At 43.9% G+C, this 17571-nt stretch overlaps 1 protein-coding gene across 1 annotated transcript in view; it reads right to left on the reverse strand.

Annotated features, from left to right (window-relative positions):
- Positions 1-17571, reverse strand: part of LOC132452326 (RNA-binding Raly-like protein) — a 93212-nt gene that overhangs the window by 7284 nt on the left and 68357 nt on the right. Inside the window, 3 exon segments of the mRNA XM_060044888.1 lie at positions 2770-2957; positions 4078-4125; positions 8144-8219. Of these exon segments, the coding sequence (XP_059900871.1) occupies positions 2770-2957; positions 4078-4125; positions 8144-8219 (312 nt within the window).

Consider the following 17571-nt stretch of genomic DNA (forward strand, 5'->3'; position numbering starts at 1 on the left):
GAGGAGGGCAGTTGACAGAGACATCAGAGAGGAGAGCAGTAAAATCCCTTTGACACCCATCACAGCCCGGCAAGACATGGCGTGGGCTGGTGGGTTGGGTGGGTGGGTGGATGCTGGAGTTTGACGAGTTGGTCGCAAACACACACACACACACACGGTGAGTCAAGTCCTCCGAGACTGTTTTTCAGCGGCTCCCGGAGGCACACCATACATACGGCAAGGTTCACCTTAAAGCACGTTCCACGCGAATCAGATTCGATTAAGTCAGGTTTAACATTGCTTCTTCGACCGCACCCCCCCCCCCCCTACCCCCGTACGCGGGTCACAGACCTCCGAACACGCCTCAGAGGCCTGGAGGTTTGGGGTGTAGGAGCTGAATTAGTTTCTATCAGATGGAGGGAAACAGGAGGAGATATCAGAAGATACCCGTGTTTGTGTGAGCCGGTTCTGCATAATGTTTACATCCTCTGAGTTCATCTCAACATGGCGCGGCACTTGATTAATCCCCGAGATTTAACGCTTGATCCTAACCAACATTCGTGCCGGGAGGAAACTGTGAAATCTGTGTGATTTGGCAGAGAGACTCACATGCACACACAAACAACACACACAAGCACACATGTTCGCTCTTGTTTTAGCACCATCTCAGTTTGCTTGCCTTGCCATGTTTGCCGTCCTTTGATGATAACAACGTCCGGACAGTCGCTAATTTTCGATAGCCACAGGCTTTGTGCCTTTGTGTTATCAAAGAGACAAACACAGAGTCCTTATCTATCATCATTTGGCCGGCTGAGCTTGTCCCTGGCATGCCAGGAAAAAAAATTATGAGTGTTGGAAAAAAAAGGTCCTCATTTGGCACTAACAGAGATTTCAAAGTAGAGGCAGTGGAAGCTAATTTTGGTTAATTACCCTGGCAAAAAAATTGGTTATTCGTCCCGTGGATTGATTGGTAGTCCGTATTATTTAAATGTTTGCATTAATTGATATTGACCTGCGGGGGCTGCCGCTGCTGAGCTCATTTGAAACAGCAAAATTGAGCGGGAGAAAATCAGCGGTTGGCATTGCTAATATCAGAGGCGTCTTGCGGCCAATTTCTAGAAAATACACAGCGACCTTTAAAACTGAGAAATGTGGCTCTGTTAAACTTAAACACGGCTAGAACTCGAAGCAAGTCAGCACAACTTATCGTGTCAGAAATGTTGATATTGTTTAGATAGTGTCTATGCTGTATGAAAGGGCAGCAGCTGGCTCAAAGTTCAATTATTTATAACTTTCATCTGGGCTGCCAGAACTTGGTGGTGGTGGTGTTTGGAGTTTCGGAGCAGCCTAATTGCCTGCCCGGACTGAGGGCCTATCTCCACATATTTAACCATTCTCATGGCAGGGGGACTAGTCGCTCGATACCACAACTAGTGGGTAAATGTCCATGTGATCAATGGCCCCCTGACAAACGTTTATTTACGACCTGAACACCGCGAGGGGAGCCTAAACTTCCTGAACCATTTCAGACAATCGACCCAACACACTGGCCTCCTAGTCCGCCGAGCCAATCTCCCCCCGCCAGCGCAAACCAAAACAGCCATTTTTCATGATACTGGCAGAGGCAAATTAGTCTCCCCGACGCACAGGGCCACTGCCTCGATAGAGGGGAGAATTCATCGACTCGGCCCAAAAAAAGGAGTTTGAATGTGTTTCTTTTTTCTTTTTTTGTCTCTGGACTACACAACCGGTGCAAACGTTCCCATGACAGATCTCACCAAGCTGTCTGTGCTGATAACACCGGCTAAACACAAAAACAACAGCTACACACACACACACACACACACACACACACACACACACACACACACACACACACACACACACACACACACACACACACACACACACACACACACACACACACACACACACACACACATACACACTCACACAAGCGCGCCACAGCCAATTATACTCCAGCCGGGGGAAAAACTGACAGGGAAACAACTGACCACAGCCCTGCGGGGCCCCGAGGGAGACCCTGTTGTTGTGAGACTAATTACAGAGAGGGGGCGGTGGAGTTGCATGTTTCACAGATTAATCGCAACAGGCAATAAACACTGTGACAGTTGTGGCCCAGGTGAGGCAAGCTGTACCTTATTAGGCTTGTTTAGATGGACTAATTGGAGATTGGTGAATTCCAATTAGACTATTGGAAATGTGCATCGGCAATTAGTCTAATTGGCGATTGGAGATCATACAGAACCGGGTGCGGTAATCCATTAGTCACGGTCACATGGCTTTTGTAAAGTGCCCGCAGGCAGTGCTATATATCTAAAACAGTAGTTCAATAACCGCTCATAGAGATGCCAATAGCAGCGTTTGTCATCGTCCACAACAAACGAGACACAACGTAACGAGCAGATGATGCAAACGGAGTGATGGTTGGATTGATTGATAGACAGATTGGTCATTAGAATAATGTCTGTGGCCTGATGGATGGAGGATTGAACGGCTGGCTGGGCTGGACGGATGGAAGGCTGATGGGATAAACATTCTTTTCTGGACGGACAGACAGACTGATGGATGGATGGATGGATGAATGGTTGCATGGAACGGAGGAAATTAAGACGACCCAACACATATTAGTGTTCAATAAGGCAGGAACGTCTCGGCACCATTCATCAATCAACACCCCCATTAGCCTGTCTGATCCGCCCCCCCCATCCCAAGCACCACCCGGGGTGTCCCAGCAGGGGGTCCTGTTTGGTTTGAGGTCCCCCTTACTCACGTTTGGGCCGGTGGAGGACGATGAGGAGGTGGGAGGTCTGGAGGAGGAGGAGGAGGAAGAGGAGGAGGTCTTCACGGGGAAGGTGGTCTTCGCCCGGCGCGCGGACGGCGCCACGACCCGGGAGCGCTTCAAGGGGATGACGGCTCTGGGGGGCGGGGCCACACGGCCGTGGTAGTCAAACAGCCTGGGGAGGAGAGCATTGGGTCGGATGTAACAACCCTCTCTTCTTTCAAATCTGCCCTCAAAACATACCTTTTCACACTAGCCTTCCCCACCTAACTCCCACCTTATTCTTCATGTTTAAACTCTGTTTTTCTTTTATTCCTAGTCTGTCTTACATAGTTTTGATAGGGCAACATGTCAAGCGTCTTAGAGTACCATATTAAGCACTATATAAATTTCATTTCATTTCAACAATGCAACAAGAATAAAGACTGAGTCTGGGATATTTCTGAGCAAACAAAACAAACCCATTTTGGGTTATTAAATTACTATTATCTACTAAGGGAACCAACACAATTGTAAACTTTCCCCACCACAGCTCACTGTATCCTCCATTCCTTCTATCGATTTCTTCCCACCTATCAGATGATTCCATGGCTACCCTACAGGTGTATCTCGAGGAGGCGGCGTGCCGATCCTAAAGCAATCAGCCACCACCTATTTCTCAGGTGCGGTCCTCCCACCACCCCTCCAACGATTGTCCTTCAGGGAAACTCCGCCAAGGACAGGCGGACTGGTCTGCCAGCCAGGCGGACGTTCAAATCTCTCTCAAGTCTCTCTTTCCAAAGTACAATAACATCCCTCTTCCCCGGGAAGACGGAAGAGCCATCGCAGGCAATCACGGTCCCATCAACCTTCCCCTTCAGAGCAGCGTGCGGAAGCATGAGGGATGGTTCAATAAATGCCAGGCGTAGCACTAGCAACCTGCCCGGGAGAAAGGAGGACTTCCTGCTGGAGAAATGCCAGGCGCTCCCTCGCTAACGAGGCCGGGGCTAGCTCACATGACATCCTTCATTTTCATCTGTTCGTCGGGACTAATCTATATATACATATATCTCCCACTCCGATACTTTGACTCGCTTTAGGTTTCGTTTTTAATTAGTTCTACCCTGGAAGATGGGACTGTACCCAAGCTGTAGAGATCATCGGCTATTGTTAAAGAAAATATATTGTCTATCTCAAATGATATATTTGCTCTAATGTCATCTATAGTATAAATTATTTGTAATCTATCAGCACAGATTGCTTCATGTTCAATTTTGTTTTCTTTTTTTCATGTTGGATTTGAAATTATTACGCACCTGTTGTAGAAATCATCTCTGTAGTACTCGTAGTCAAACTCGTAGCCACTGGGAAAGAGAGAGAGAGAGAGAGAGAGAGAGAGAGAGAGAGAGAGAGAGAGAGAGAGAGAGAGAGAGAGAGAGAGAGAGAGAGAGAGAGAGAGAGAGAGAGAGAGAGAGAGAGAGAGAGAGAGAGAGAGAGAGAGGGAAATGGTAACAGAAGTTTTATGGAAACTATTTAGGATCTGTCAAGACTGAATATAAGTAAATCCAAGCAGTTTAGCCATAATGGACACAATCTATTTAATGACAAGCTAGCGGCAAGATGAGCCGCAAAGCCTCAGAAGGAATAATTCTAAAAAGCTAAAATGGCGGCCATTTACAAAACAACTGAATTAACTGTAACCAAGAAACTAATGCCAACTGAATGCTAAACGTAGAATCCAGAGTTAGAACGCATTCCATGAAAGCATTAATTTTCTCATTTGGGAATTTAAAAAGGATTAATGTATTACCATTTTAATTTGGAAAAGATGGCTGTTAGTTCTGTTAGTTTGGCATTTTCTTTTCCTCCCCTCAAAAACGACTAACATAGAGCGTATTACCATTTAGAGCTTAATGATGGATTAAACTGGAGTGAATTAATAAACAAACACAAAAAACACGCCACAAATCTGTGTGTGTGTGTGTGTGTGTGTGTGTGTGTGTGTGTGTGTGTGTGTGTGTGTGTGTGTGTGTGTGTGTGTGTGTGTGTGTGTGTGTGTGTGTGTGTGTGTGTGTGCGTGCGTGCGTGTGTGTGTGTGTGTGTGTGTGTGTGTGTGTGTGTGTGTGTGTGTGTGTGTGTGTGTGTGTTTGTGTGTGTAATCAAGCAGTAATATGACGTGTGAAGGAACAGTTCTAACGTTGAAACAACACATCAGGGTCATGCTTAATGAGGAATGGCAACATTTACTTTGAAGACATTTTGTTTGCCCCAAACAACAAACGCAAGCAAAGGGCAAAATACACAAGACAAACCAATATTGACTTACAGTTATTAACTTGCATTAAAAGACAAAAAATAACAGAAATAGACCCTCGGCCTGAGTTTGGGTCTTACCCGTCCACAGGTGTTTTTACGTTTTGTTTGTTAAGCTTTTTTCCTTATTTATGAATGCGAAAAAATAAATAATTGCGCAAAAATAAATAAATTCAGCGGTCAGTTGTGATTTTTTCTTACATGTGGACAGGTTTGATTGTGTCTGTACTGGATACAGGTGTGATTGGTGATTACATGTACCCAGGTGTGAATCACTCCCATTATTATTATTAGGGGCGAAATCGCGACACTCAAAGCCACGAACCTGTCTCGCCGTGAAGCGGGACACGCCCTTTCTAACTCCCATTATACTTCCAGTTAAGTTCCAGCCACGTCATATGAGCTGTTAATGCCAGTGTTTCCGTTGTCCGGTAATGGAAAAAATAAATGTCAGACAAAATTTTATCTCTCCGGTCAAATTGCCCAATTGAAATTAGCTAATAATCAGTTTAAATAATAGTCTGCGACAAGATGCCCTCGATGTGATGACAGCGTTCCGTGGCTACAGAGGATTGCATTTCTCCACAGCCTGCGAAGTCCTCGTATGCGATATGAACGACATTTATCCAGAGTGGGCCAAGCGTGAAACAGCCTGTGTGATTCCTGTCTCTATTGTTTTTGGTGCTTGACCGGCAGTTGGTCTGCTTATAGGTCGGAATGAAGCAGCCACCGATTATTGACAGGCTGGGTACTTTATTCTTATACACAACCGGACTCGTTCGTTTCTTCACTAGGCTGACACACATATACGCTACCGCTCGTTCTCCTCGCTCGTCCACTCACTCGCTGACGTCACACACACACATACGCTGCCATTCTCGCGCACTCTAATGTATTTTAATGTATTTAAGCTATCTAGCCTAATAAGAAGCGAGAATATAATATTTGACCGAAATCGAAACCTATGCAGGTCACTTTGTCCGGCACCGTTTTTTCTAGCGGGAACGCTGGTTCAAATTACTATTATTTATTTGACATTAATATTTTCAAATACGTAAGCCTAAACCACAAAACTAGTTGAGGGTTTTTGCCTACCTGCTAGCATCCTCCAACTGCAATCTTTGGTTATTTATTAATTCATTTTGCTATAGGCCTACTTCAATAGTATTCTTTCTGTTCAAATCTGTTCAGTGTTCCAAATTATTTGTTATTGAATGTTACATTTATTTTTTAAGTTAATTGTTATGTAAGTAAGCTCCAGCCTATTTTTTAGGTTTCTGCTCGAAAATGACATACCCAAAATGAAAAGAGAATATCTCTGCATCTCCAAGGTCTATTTGAATAATTGTGATGTCATTATAAAGGGAACACTTGTGAAATGTGTTCAGATTTATAAGTATCTCTATTTATGTCACTGGCTCAGAGTAAAATAAGTTGGTTCACAAGCATGAATGACTGATTGAATGATTTCATTTCCGCCCAAAAAAAATCACACTTCTTCCATGAATATCTCTTTGAAATTATACTGATGAAGCTAAAATTCGAAATCAAATCATAGCACAAGGTGTGAACATTATCTATGCAAAGTTAGATCATCATGAAGTTAAGCAGAGCAAAATTACAGAGGTTTTAATAATGACTATTTAGGCGGACTCTCTAAATTGGTCATTTTGGCACATTTTGGCACCATATTTGCCATTTGACGTTTTTGATGTACTGAACTATCTATTTCACTTTTATGTCATTATCTGTGGTCATCACATACTTATAACAGTTTTAGATTTTTCTTTTGATCTTTAATTTTTCTCAGTACTCGTCAGAATGCGTGCGTAAAGAGGCCACTACCGGAGGTAGCTCTCCTGATGTGGCTCTCCTGAGCTACATCCTGTTACGCAGGCTAATAATTTGGCCGGGGATTGGTCGATTTAGATGATTGACACCTCCTTTTAACCGTAAGAGCCAATAGATTTTAGGGGCAGTATCGAAATGTGTGCCAGACACATGATTGGCTAACAGTAAGGAAGCGAATACTACTAGCGCGTAACCAACTTCGATGCATGCTTCATGAAAGGAAGCCATCTAACACTAAAAATAAGTGAGGTTCACATTAAAACTGTTTGTAAACAGATGCAGACATGTTGGACGTACTAAAACCGGAGTTTATTGCTCTCAAGTACAACTTTTCATCAAAAAATCGCAAAGGTAAGACAGAATTTATGTTAGTCGCTGTAAATAAGTGGTTGTATACCTTTGTATTCTTTATCTGCTGGTTCACTGAGTTTTTATCGTAGGGCCTTGACAGTGGTACTGTCGAACTCGTCATGGTCTTAGCTTTCATTTGAGATGATATTGTTTGTGTACAATGAAGTATCGGTGCGGTATCAATGGAAATGTGGAGAGTGGGTTGACTTTCTGACGCTATTCAGATTTTGATATTTGATTATTAATATGCTTGGCGTTTGAGTTGTGTTTGGTGTGCATAACAACTTATATGTGCTTGTAGCAGAGTTTCTCATGTTTAATTTGATGTGCAGTATGACTATTTCTACACAATAAGGGCAGTGTTGTTTGCCTTTTGCTGCGAGAGTGATCGAGGGTCCCCAAATATGGGGACCCTCGAGCTTAAGAGGTTCAATAAAATGCTTTTAAAAATGAAAATAAATCGTGGGATGACTCGAATCGTGGGTCAAAAATCGTGATACAAACCGAATCGTGAGTTGGTGTATCGTTACAACCCTAGTGATTATGTCTCACCTGGATACAGGTTTGAGTGTCTATTACCTGTACACGGGTGGGAATGGTTCTCATATGTTATCAGGAGTGTTTGGGTCTTCCCTGTATACAGGTATGAAAGGTTATTACCTGTATACAGCAGTGAAAGGTTGCTAGCTGTACACGGGTAGGAATGGTTCTCATATGTATACAGGAGTGTTTGGATGTTACCGATATACAGCTGTGATAGGTTATTACCTGTACACAGGTGTGAACTGTCCTCGCCTGTACACAGGTGTGATTGGGCTTTACCTGAAAACAGGAATGATTGGACATCAAGGTGTGATCGGTTCTTACCTGTACACAGCCGACAGTGGCCGCTTGTTTCCCGGCTTGGGCCTGTATGGCTTGGGCTCACCCGCCATGTTTATATCTGGAAGAAAATAGAAACAGAAATACTGGTCAGTCATTGGCTCCCAGAAAGATACCTTCCACATTGCCAACTATACCGGTTCATATGACAACCCCTTCTCCACTACAAGAGTATTTTACATCAAGGCCAAAAGTCCCTCAATCCTAGCAACATGCAGTGCACAAGACAGCACTGTGCCTAAAAAAGTAATTACAAGAGAACCAGTGTCTTAAAAAATATATTGGAAAATGCAACTCAATATGACAGTTGCCTTAAAAAAAATCTGGAACGTTCCCTAAGAATACCAAGAAAAGGAGGGAGGGTTTTGTCTGTAAACCAGAAAAGAAAATTCCCACAACCAAAGGCATGTCTCCAAAACTGGATTTTGAAGTGGCTTTGATTTTGCAGGCATTTATTTTCGAGTGTGAACATGTCCCTGGGTGTGCTGCAGTCAACACCGACACGCGGTCTTCCGCTTTCAGAGGCGCCTGGATGTTGGCCTGTGTAGTACTTGAGTGTGTGAGGACTGTACTCGTGGGCCCCGGTTCAAAGCAGGTTTATGTCCCTGGAGATAGATATCCATTCTCATTGGAGGAACACAAAGCCAATGGATGGCTGCAGCAGAGCAGAAGAGACCCTGAGACCGAAAGGCATCGCCGGAATTTTATAGTTTCAACCCATGAAGGAGGATGTACAAATATGGTAATATTGTTGTTCGAATAGAGAGGAGAGAGGAGTTTCTCACCAATGTAATCCAAAATAGAATTAAACAAAAAGAATGAAATAGAAATGGCAAGTTTGATTAAAAATCTAAATTAGTGAAGTAATTAGTCTCCATGAGCATTGTTGTGATGAATGTTAAAAAGTAGTTCAAATGAATTAATTGAAAAAAAATAAGAAAACATAACCTACATAACTTAACAAAATAAACATTGGCCTGTGTGGGGATAATCATGCGCTTATTTGTGTAACCACATGTGTGCTCCCACACATGTGTTTGTGGGAGGACATAGTTGCTACAGAGAGCATGGAAAATAACGTGATGTTGACGTTGGAAATTATTACAATCATCAAACTTCAAATGCATGTAAAGAGAGACGTACCAATCATGCAATCTAATGAAATCAACCCCAAACAGCCCCGCAAGACTCTGAACCGGGATCTGTGTGAACAGTGGATCTGCTGATTGGGGGAATTAACAAAGAGATTTCAGTAGGCTTTTACTCGATATAAGTAATCCTGAACTTTAGTACTCTGGCACTTTAGCACTTTTTTTTAATGACGATACTTGGCAATGTCCTCTCTGGAGAGAACACAATAAAATTAGGACAAAATAGCCAAACACAGCAGAACAAGGGGCCAGCAGGGTGATTAATGAAGGAACAGTATACAAATGAGAAAACTGAACAATAGCATACTTGTATGAAACTGACCCTAGATTGCTACTGTTTGGGTTATTTTCTCTTAAGTTGTCTTTTTTAATGTTTAACGGCATGAGGTTAAAGTTGTCTTAGTCATCAGTTAGAATCCGGTAAACCTTGCTTGAAATAAGGTGTGTGTGTGTGTGTGTGTGTGTGTGTGTGTGTGTGTGTGTGTGTGTGTGTGTGTGTGTGTGTGTGTGTGTGTGTGTGTGTGTGTGTGTGTGTGTGTGTGTGTGTGTGTGTGTGTGTGTGTGTGTGTGTGTGTTGGTTCTACTGTGTGGAGGTGTCCATGGTTCTCTTGTGTGTGCGTGTGTGGGGGTGCGGTTTGGGTTATACTATATGGAGCTGTCCATGGTTCTTGTGTGGTGTGTGTTCTACTCTTTAGAGCTGTCCATGGTTCTGGTGTGTGTGTGTGGGAGGGGGGGGGTCCTACTCAATAGAGCTGTCCATGGTTCTGGTGTGTGTGTGTGGGAGGGGGGGGTCCTACTCAATAGAGCTGTCCATGGTTCTGGTGTGTGTGTGTGGGAGGGGGGGGTCCTACTCAATAGAGCTGTCCATGGTTCTGGTGTGTGTGTGTGGGAGGGGGGGGGGTCCTACTCAATAGAGCTGTCCATGGTTCTGGTGTGTGTGAGAGGAGGGGGGGGTCCTACTCAATAGAGCTGTCCATGGTTCTGGTGTGTGTGTGTGAGAGGAGGGGGGGGTCCTACTCAATAGAGCTGTCCATGGTTCTGGTGTGTGTGTGTGTGGGAGGAGGGGGGCGTCCTACTCAATAGAGCTGTCCATGGTTCTGGTATATTTATGTAGTTGACTCTTTTATCCAAACCAACTTACAATAAGTGCATTCAACCGTGAAGCAACAACTTGGAAATTGCAAGAATTAAATTAATCAAATGAGCAAACAGTTTCAAGTGCTTCATTCAAAAACTATACTTTTAGATGATAGCGATAGAGAAAGTTTAATTGTTTTGTATTTCTTTGTATTTTTCATTATTTTTGGTGCCGAGCTTAGCAAAGAGACACGGCAAAACCATCCTGTCGGACAGGGTTATGCATTCTTGTTGTCCCTATTGGCAACTGTGGGTCTCAATATGTCCAAAGAAATACACCCGATTCCAATATAACGATTATTGATGTCCCTTTTTCCACCGAATGTCTACCCGAGCGGTAGACAACATCTGCATCTTTTCTGACTCTTCTCTTGCTCTGCGTTCTCCATGGAGTTCAGACTCAAACTGACTCATATATACTTTCCATCAGTGAATATACATTCTGTTCTACGTTTGTGCAATCAACTTCCACTTATTCATATGACTTCCCCCGATCCCATAACTCCGCTACACTCTGCAATATTTCTTGTAGGATTGGTTGAGCAATATGTGCGGGTGGAAGTCTGCAGTTGCTCAGAATATTGATCGTTCTCAGCCTCTCCTTTCAGGGACTTTGGATAAAAGCCAAATGTCTCTCTGTGTGAATGTTTGATGTCCAAACCAGTTCACCACCATGTGCCTGAGAACTAAATGCCTGCTGGTTGCCAGGAGGGGGGTTTGAGGGGAGGAAAAGAAAAGAGAAGAGAAGAGCGAGAGAGAAAAGATTAGGAGAGGGGAAAAGGAGGAGCAGCAACAAGAAGAGACGAGAACCGAAGAGAAAAGAGGAAGGACAAGAGATGGGAGGAGAAGAGGCACCACAAGGAGGGGAGAGAAGGTACAAGGAGAGGAGAGAGGGGCCCTCAGACCTCCACAGAAGACAAAAGCTGTGAAAGCTGTCTATTCAAACAGGCCTCAGCTCCCCCCCACTCCCCTGGTCAATGGCAGCATCCTCACTAACCAATGTGGTCCCCCCGCTCACTGCAGTGTCGGGGGTCCCCCCCCCCCCCCCCCCGAGACCACCCTCCCCCTGTCAAACAGAGAGAAACGAGAGGGTCTCTGTGTTATTGAGCCTCCAGCCACCTCTGGGTCTTCTTTGTGGAGATACTGAATTTATTATAGAGACACCGCTATGGAGCACAGCCTCACAACGCTCCATATGGAGCTGCTTGCTTTGTGCAGCAGTGCACAATGCGGGACAACAGGACATTTTGAAGTGCCGCGGAGAATGTGATGGACTTGATCAGAGTGGCACTCAAAGAGTTTCAATGGTTTCATAAGACTTAGAAGACCTTGAGAAAGAGCATTTCGAAAGAAAGATTCAAGGGATGTCTTGGAGCTTGGAGAAAATTATATTAAATTGTCACAATTGTGAAAATTTTACACATTTGTAACGTTTTTTGTAAAACAATTAAGGCAATAGCAAAAATCTGCCAATACAGTTCATTGTATATAATAATGATGCAGAAAACAAAAACAATAAAAACAATATATAAATCCAGTATGTGTTTTTAACAATAAATTAGTGATAATGAAGTTGTTTGTGGTAGTTCCAGCGTACTATTACTATAGGAATACATCGTTAAGTGCTTTACACGCTGAGGACATCGTGAGGCAGGGCTTGGGCACACAGAGGCCTTGCGTCATGCATCATACTAGCCCGTAGGTTCATCATTCTCATTTGTTCTGAATCAGGTGCTTAATGTCCTCACCATCAACTCCGCTATGGAAGCAGTCCCAGGCGGGGCCAAGACGCAGCCGAGCAGCCTGGTACCGATCAATAAGTCATGATCATTACTGTTTTATGTTTATGATCGTGGATATAGACACCAGGGGTATGGTGATTCGCTGCCGGTCGGACGAGAGGGAGAGAGGGAGAGAGGGAGAGGGAGAGAGAGAGAGAGAGAGAGAAAGAGAGGGCAGGGAAAAGAGATAGAATTTGGAGGAATACTCTGTGGATGAGGGAGAACACATATAGCCGAATCCATATACACACACACATAGATATGCAAATGCTTGTCTACCTGAATAACATATACACTGTATTAGAAGCCCTGGTCATATCAGACTGCAGCCTCTCATCTCTCTCTCTCTCTCTCTCTCTCTCTCTCTCTCTCTCTCTCTCTCTCTCTCTCTCTCTCTCTCTCTCTCTCTCTCTCTCTCTCTCTCTCTCTCTCTCTCTCTCTCTCTCTCTCTCTCTCTCTCTCTCTCTGTGTGTGTGGTGTCTACTCCTCGCCCGCTCAATACCTCGGTTTTCTCCTTCTCTTACACAACAGATGCAAACAAATCCTCTCGTACCAATACTGCCAGAGGAGAAACACACATATATACAAGAGAGTGAGAGAGACAAAGTGAGAGGGAAATAAAGTGAGTGGGATAGTGTCAGGTATACAGAAACAGAAAGAGAGAGAAGGAGAGACAGTAAGAAAGAGAAAGTTAGGGTGAAAGAGACGAAAAGAGAGAAGGAGAGAGGGATAGAAAGAGAAAGTGAGAGTGAAAGAGATGGAAAGAAAGAGAAGGAGAGAGGTAAAGAATGAGAGGACGATTTGGAGAGTGAGAGGACTAAAAACTTCAAAGTATTGGTTGTGCCTGTCGGCTGTCGACGGTGTTTCCAAATATCCTCCGCTGGTGCCAGCTGTTGAGCCGCCGTCATCCATCACTCCTAACTGTTTGGATAACGAAAAAAATTCAATCACGCGGCTGCCATTTTCTATCCGCAGTATTCCATGCCAATATGTCTCCGTCAGATGTGACCATTAGGCCATTAGGGAGGCAACGTCAAAATGGCTGCTGTCTAGAGAACGGGGAACACAGCCAAAGGTCTTACACTCCATGCGCTTAAACGATTTTGGCATTAGTTTAAACTGTCAAGCAACTATAAATAATGTATAATAATAATTATATATATATATAAATATATGTTATATGCCAAGATGATTTTGTTATTTTTCCTTCGTTAAATAATGAGTTGCCTTGGAAATAAAATAAAATAAAAAATCAATGACATTAAAGCCCTCTTGAATTAAAATGATTTAAAAAGGTCTAAAGCCTTGTGAAATATATATCTTATATATAATATATTTGTTAACTGCCTTGTGGATGTTTGGACTGAGGATTATGACTGTCGACTAAACGAATAGGGATCATATCTATCCGTAGCACACCATTCACCTGACAATCTGACACATCGCTAGGGCAAAGGCGTTGGAGTTAAAAATACCCCTTCTCCCTTCCTCGTTTCCCAACCCATTCCCTTTCTCTGCGAGGCGCGAGCCCGGGTGATTGATGGCATTAAAGTCAATTAAAGGCAATGGAGATGGAGCGCGAGTGTGAGAGAGGGAACTTAGAGAGACCGAGGGAAAAGAGAGGCAAAGGGAGAATGAGAGAGAAAGCGTTCTCCTTCTCTCTTATTTTGGAACTAAAGTCTGGAACCAATTACAGCGGCGTCCTAATTAGACGAACAAAGCAACCAATTATGATAATTATGATAATTGCTCATCAGCGGGAGCGCTAACCGATAGAGCTAGCCTGTTGGGGGGGGGGGGGGGGGCGGGCTTGGCTGGGGAGGCATCGGCCAGCAATTCTCTCTCCAGGTTAGGTGTGCTTGATTCGGGCTGCTTAGTAGGATGTGACGCTGCGGCTGGAGGAGGAATTACCCTTCATTACCACGGCTGTGATGATGTCCAATCACAAGTGGTTCTTCAAACTCCCCAGTCTCTTAATAAAATACCTTATTTCATTCTCTTACCACACTGGATTTAATGGTGCCGGGGTCCTGTTGAGATCAACTGATGGAGCATGGAATTACCTGTGCCAGAGTTAGGGGTTTAATTCCCTGTCTAGCTCCACTGGTGGACCAAGGCATTACCCCTGCCAGGGTGAGGGGTTCTATCCCTACTCTGGCCACCCATGGTGCAAATCTTTGCACTCATGTGCACTGTTTGTTGCCTCCAACAAATATAACACATAATAACTGTAGTGATATACATAGGAACCTGTATGTAAGGAGATTGGGGAAGGTTTTGGGGTGAACACAAACAAGAAGGTAATAAAGTACCCAAGGCTACACTGGCAAAACAAGTGTCTCCGTCTATACATCCTGCAAAGCATATTAACAAAAAAAATGAAGTATTTATTCATTGTATTACTCAAAAAGTCATAAAGGAAGAAAGCAGGCTGGAAGGAATGAAGTCACTAAAGTTATCCCTCCTTCTCGGACAAGAGCTTGAATACAAGAGACAATAGAGGAATAGTCCTAAAGCCTCACTGAAATGTCATTATATACTGGTGGTGAAACGGATCAGTGTGTCCACGGTTCGGTTCAGATAACCGTTTTGGGCCTCGGTTTCGGATACGGTTCGGATTAGGATCATGTCCGTGATAGTAAAAAGGCGGACTTTTTTTTGACGGAGGGTTTGGGGGAGAAACACAAAAATGAATGAGACCCACAGGCTATTTGCAATGTGTTAATTGACTGCAATCAGACAACTTGCAAGGCTTTTTTGTGCAATAAATGTTCCCCTAAATGCATTTGAAAACATGGTGCACTGAGTGTAACATGTAAGCGATAACGGCCGACGAGGCTTAGAACTCTGGCGACGAGCGCAGCATGAAGCCAGAGTTGCCTCTACCTGTCCATTATTTCCATCGAACCGGTCGACCTCGAAGGCCGTTATCCCGCTTATCACCCGTTTGTATTTATCTCCCGTATATTTAGAATATAATTGTATCAATTACTTTCTTTAAATTTAGGAATCGTGCGCTTGAACTTCAGAAAACAACCTATTACAGCTACCGTTACACTGGAGAGTTACAGTTTGTTTTGAACGCTGACAGGCTGAAGGGAGGGGCGGGAAAAGTCTCATTGGCTCGGGCAGCACTGGAGAGAATGCATTCCGCTGGGTCCTAAACACCCTTTGTATCGGACGTAGGCTACAGTAGGCAAAATACGCTACATAAGGCAATGCCTTCATGAAACCGAAATCCGCGGATCTCCAGAATGCTCCGAACTGTGGTAAACGAACCGAACGGATTCGGATACAATTCGAATCCGCTGCAGGCCTATTTTTACTGAAGGTCGGTTTAAAAGGCTTGTTTATTGGGCAATTGAAGGAGACTGAAATGTACCATTGGGTGAGATTTGTCCACTAATGTACCAACAATATGGAACAAAATGAGACTTATTTCAAAATACTTTGCAGCCCCAATAGTGCGCTCTGTCTCTGGCACCAGAGCGAGCCTCAGCCAGGCCTCGGGGAGTCACGCTCATCTGCACGACTTTCCACAGCTTATGCTACAAAAGCCGTTTCCCGAGCTGCACTCGTTCTGTCGTAGAGTAATGCCTTTTTTGGGTAAATTGGAGGTTTGCCTTCGCTGCTTAGTGAGATGTGAAGATGTAGCTGTTGTAGCTGGCTTTCCTTCTGTTGTAATAAGCCCAGAACTACGGACAAATCCTTGTGGGGACATTTTTGTATTGTGTTCCTCTTTAAAATAACACACGTCTCGCCTCTTTTATCATTGCGGGGACATCTTGTATCAGGGTCATTTATCGGTACACTTCTTCAATAGTTTTGGTCATTGTGGGTACATCTTGTATCATGGTCCTTTAAAGGTACACTTCTTCAATAGTTTGGTTATTGTGGGGACATCTTGTATGATGGCCATTTAAAAGAACACTTCTAAAAATATTTGTTGTCATTTTGGGGACATCTTGTATCATGGTCATTTAAAAGTACACTTCTTAAATAGTTTGGGTCATCGTGGGGACATCTTGTATCATGGTAATTTAAAGGTAAACTTCTTAAATAGTTTTGGTCATTGTGGGGACATTTCCATCACATGTTCTCAACACTGCTCACCTAATCTTTCTTGACGTGCAGGGACATTGTAATGCCATGCAGTAAAACAACTTGTTTACCAATCACGGGCCCCTGACAACAGCCGGGCCCCAGCAGGGTCTGTCTCAGATGGCTGCCGTCTAATTACGCGGCTCAAACAGTGGCGCCATCTGCATATCAAAGGTGCTGCTCAAACCGCCCCTAACCCCCAAACATCAAACACCGCGCAGCCAGCACTAATAACCAACACAGTTTACACCAAGTCGCCTTCAAATATTGAATCACGATTAACAATGTTGAAAATAAAACGAAAACAGCATCATTCTGGCTGTTTCATTGAATACAGCTTTTACGTTTTTTTTTCTGTATATTATACGTAACGCTGAATTGTATGTATCGATACGTCTAACTATATGCATCATTAGATAATTAATTGCATCACTATTGATCAGTTAGGATATATTTTTCCTCACCTCTTTTATCTATGGGAAAAAAGCTACTTCCATCCACACCTCACTCTAGAGAATCCTGCTTAACTTATTCACCTGGAAACGACACACACACACACACACACACACACACACACACACACACACACACACACACACACACACACACACACACACACACACACACACACACACACACACACACACACACACACACACACACACAGAGAGACACATACAAATGCACAGAGATCCCCCCCTCTCTGTGAGAGTCATCGCAACTAGCAAAAAAACCTCACTTACCACGCCATGACACATTCTGTCACCACAACAAAACAACAACAACAACAACAATAATGAAACCTCAACAGGGAAATCAGGCCAGGCGTCTCTAGACAGAAGAAGACGTTGCTTAAATAAGAAACCGCTTGGAGCTGGGAGGGTAGAAACCAGCAATGGAGGATTCGTGGGCGGTACAACCCTTTGGTATACACAGACGAATGTGTGTGTGTTCAGAAGCCCGCTTTTCCAGGCAATACTCGGTGGTCGGGAGGGAAGTACTTGTGACAACCGTTGATAATGAGATTATTCTGGGGGGCTTATCTTTGACTCGGTCTCCCACTGCTTAGCGTGGAGTCTATAAAGAGACATCCCCTCATCGGCCTCGAAGGGGCGACATAAGGGAAACGCTTCTCTAGGCAATTGCCAAATCATGGCAGTTTAAAGCCCACGTCTTGGCACTTTAAACCCCCCACTAAAATATTTATAGACTAAAAATGCTTTTGATGTCAATCTCTCATCAC

This window comes from Gadus macrocephalus, chromosome 23 (assembly GCF_031168955.1).
Source record: "Gadus macrocephalus chromosome 23, ASM3116895v1".
In the NCBI taxonomy this organism is placed as follows: domain Eukaryota; kingdom Metazoa; phylum Chordata; class Actinopteri; order Gadiformes; family Gadidae; genus Gadus; species Gadus macrocephalus.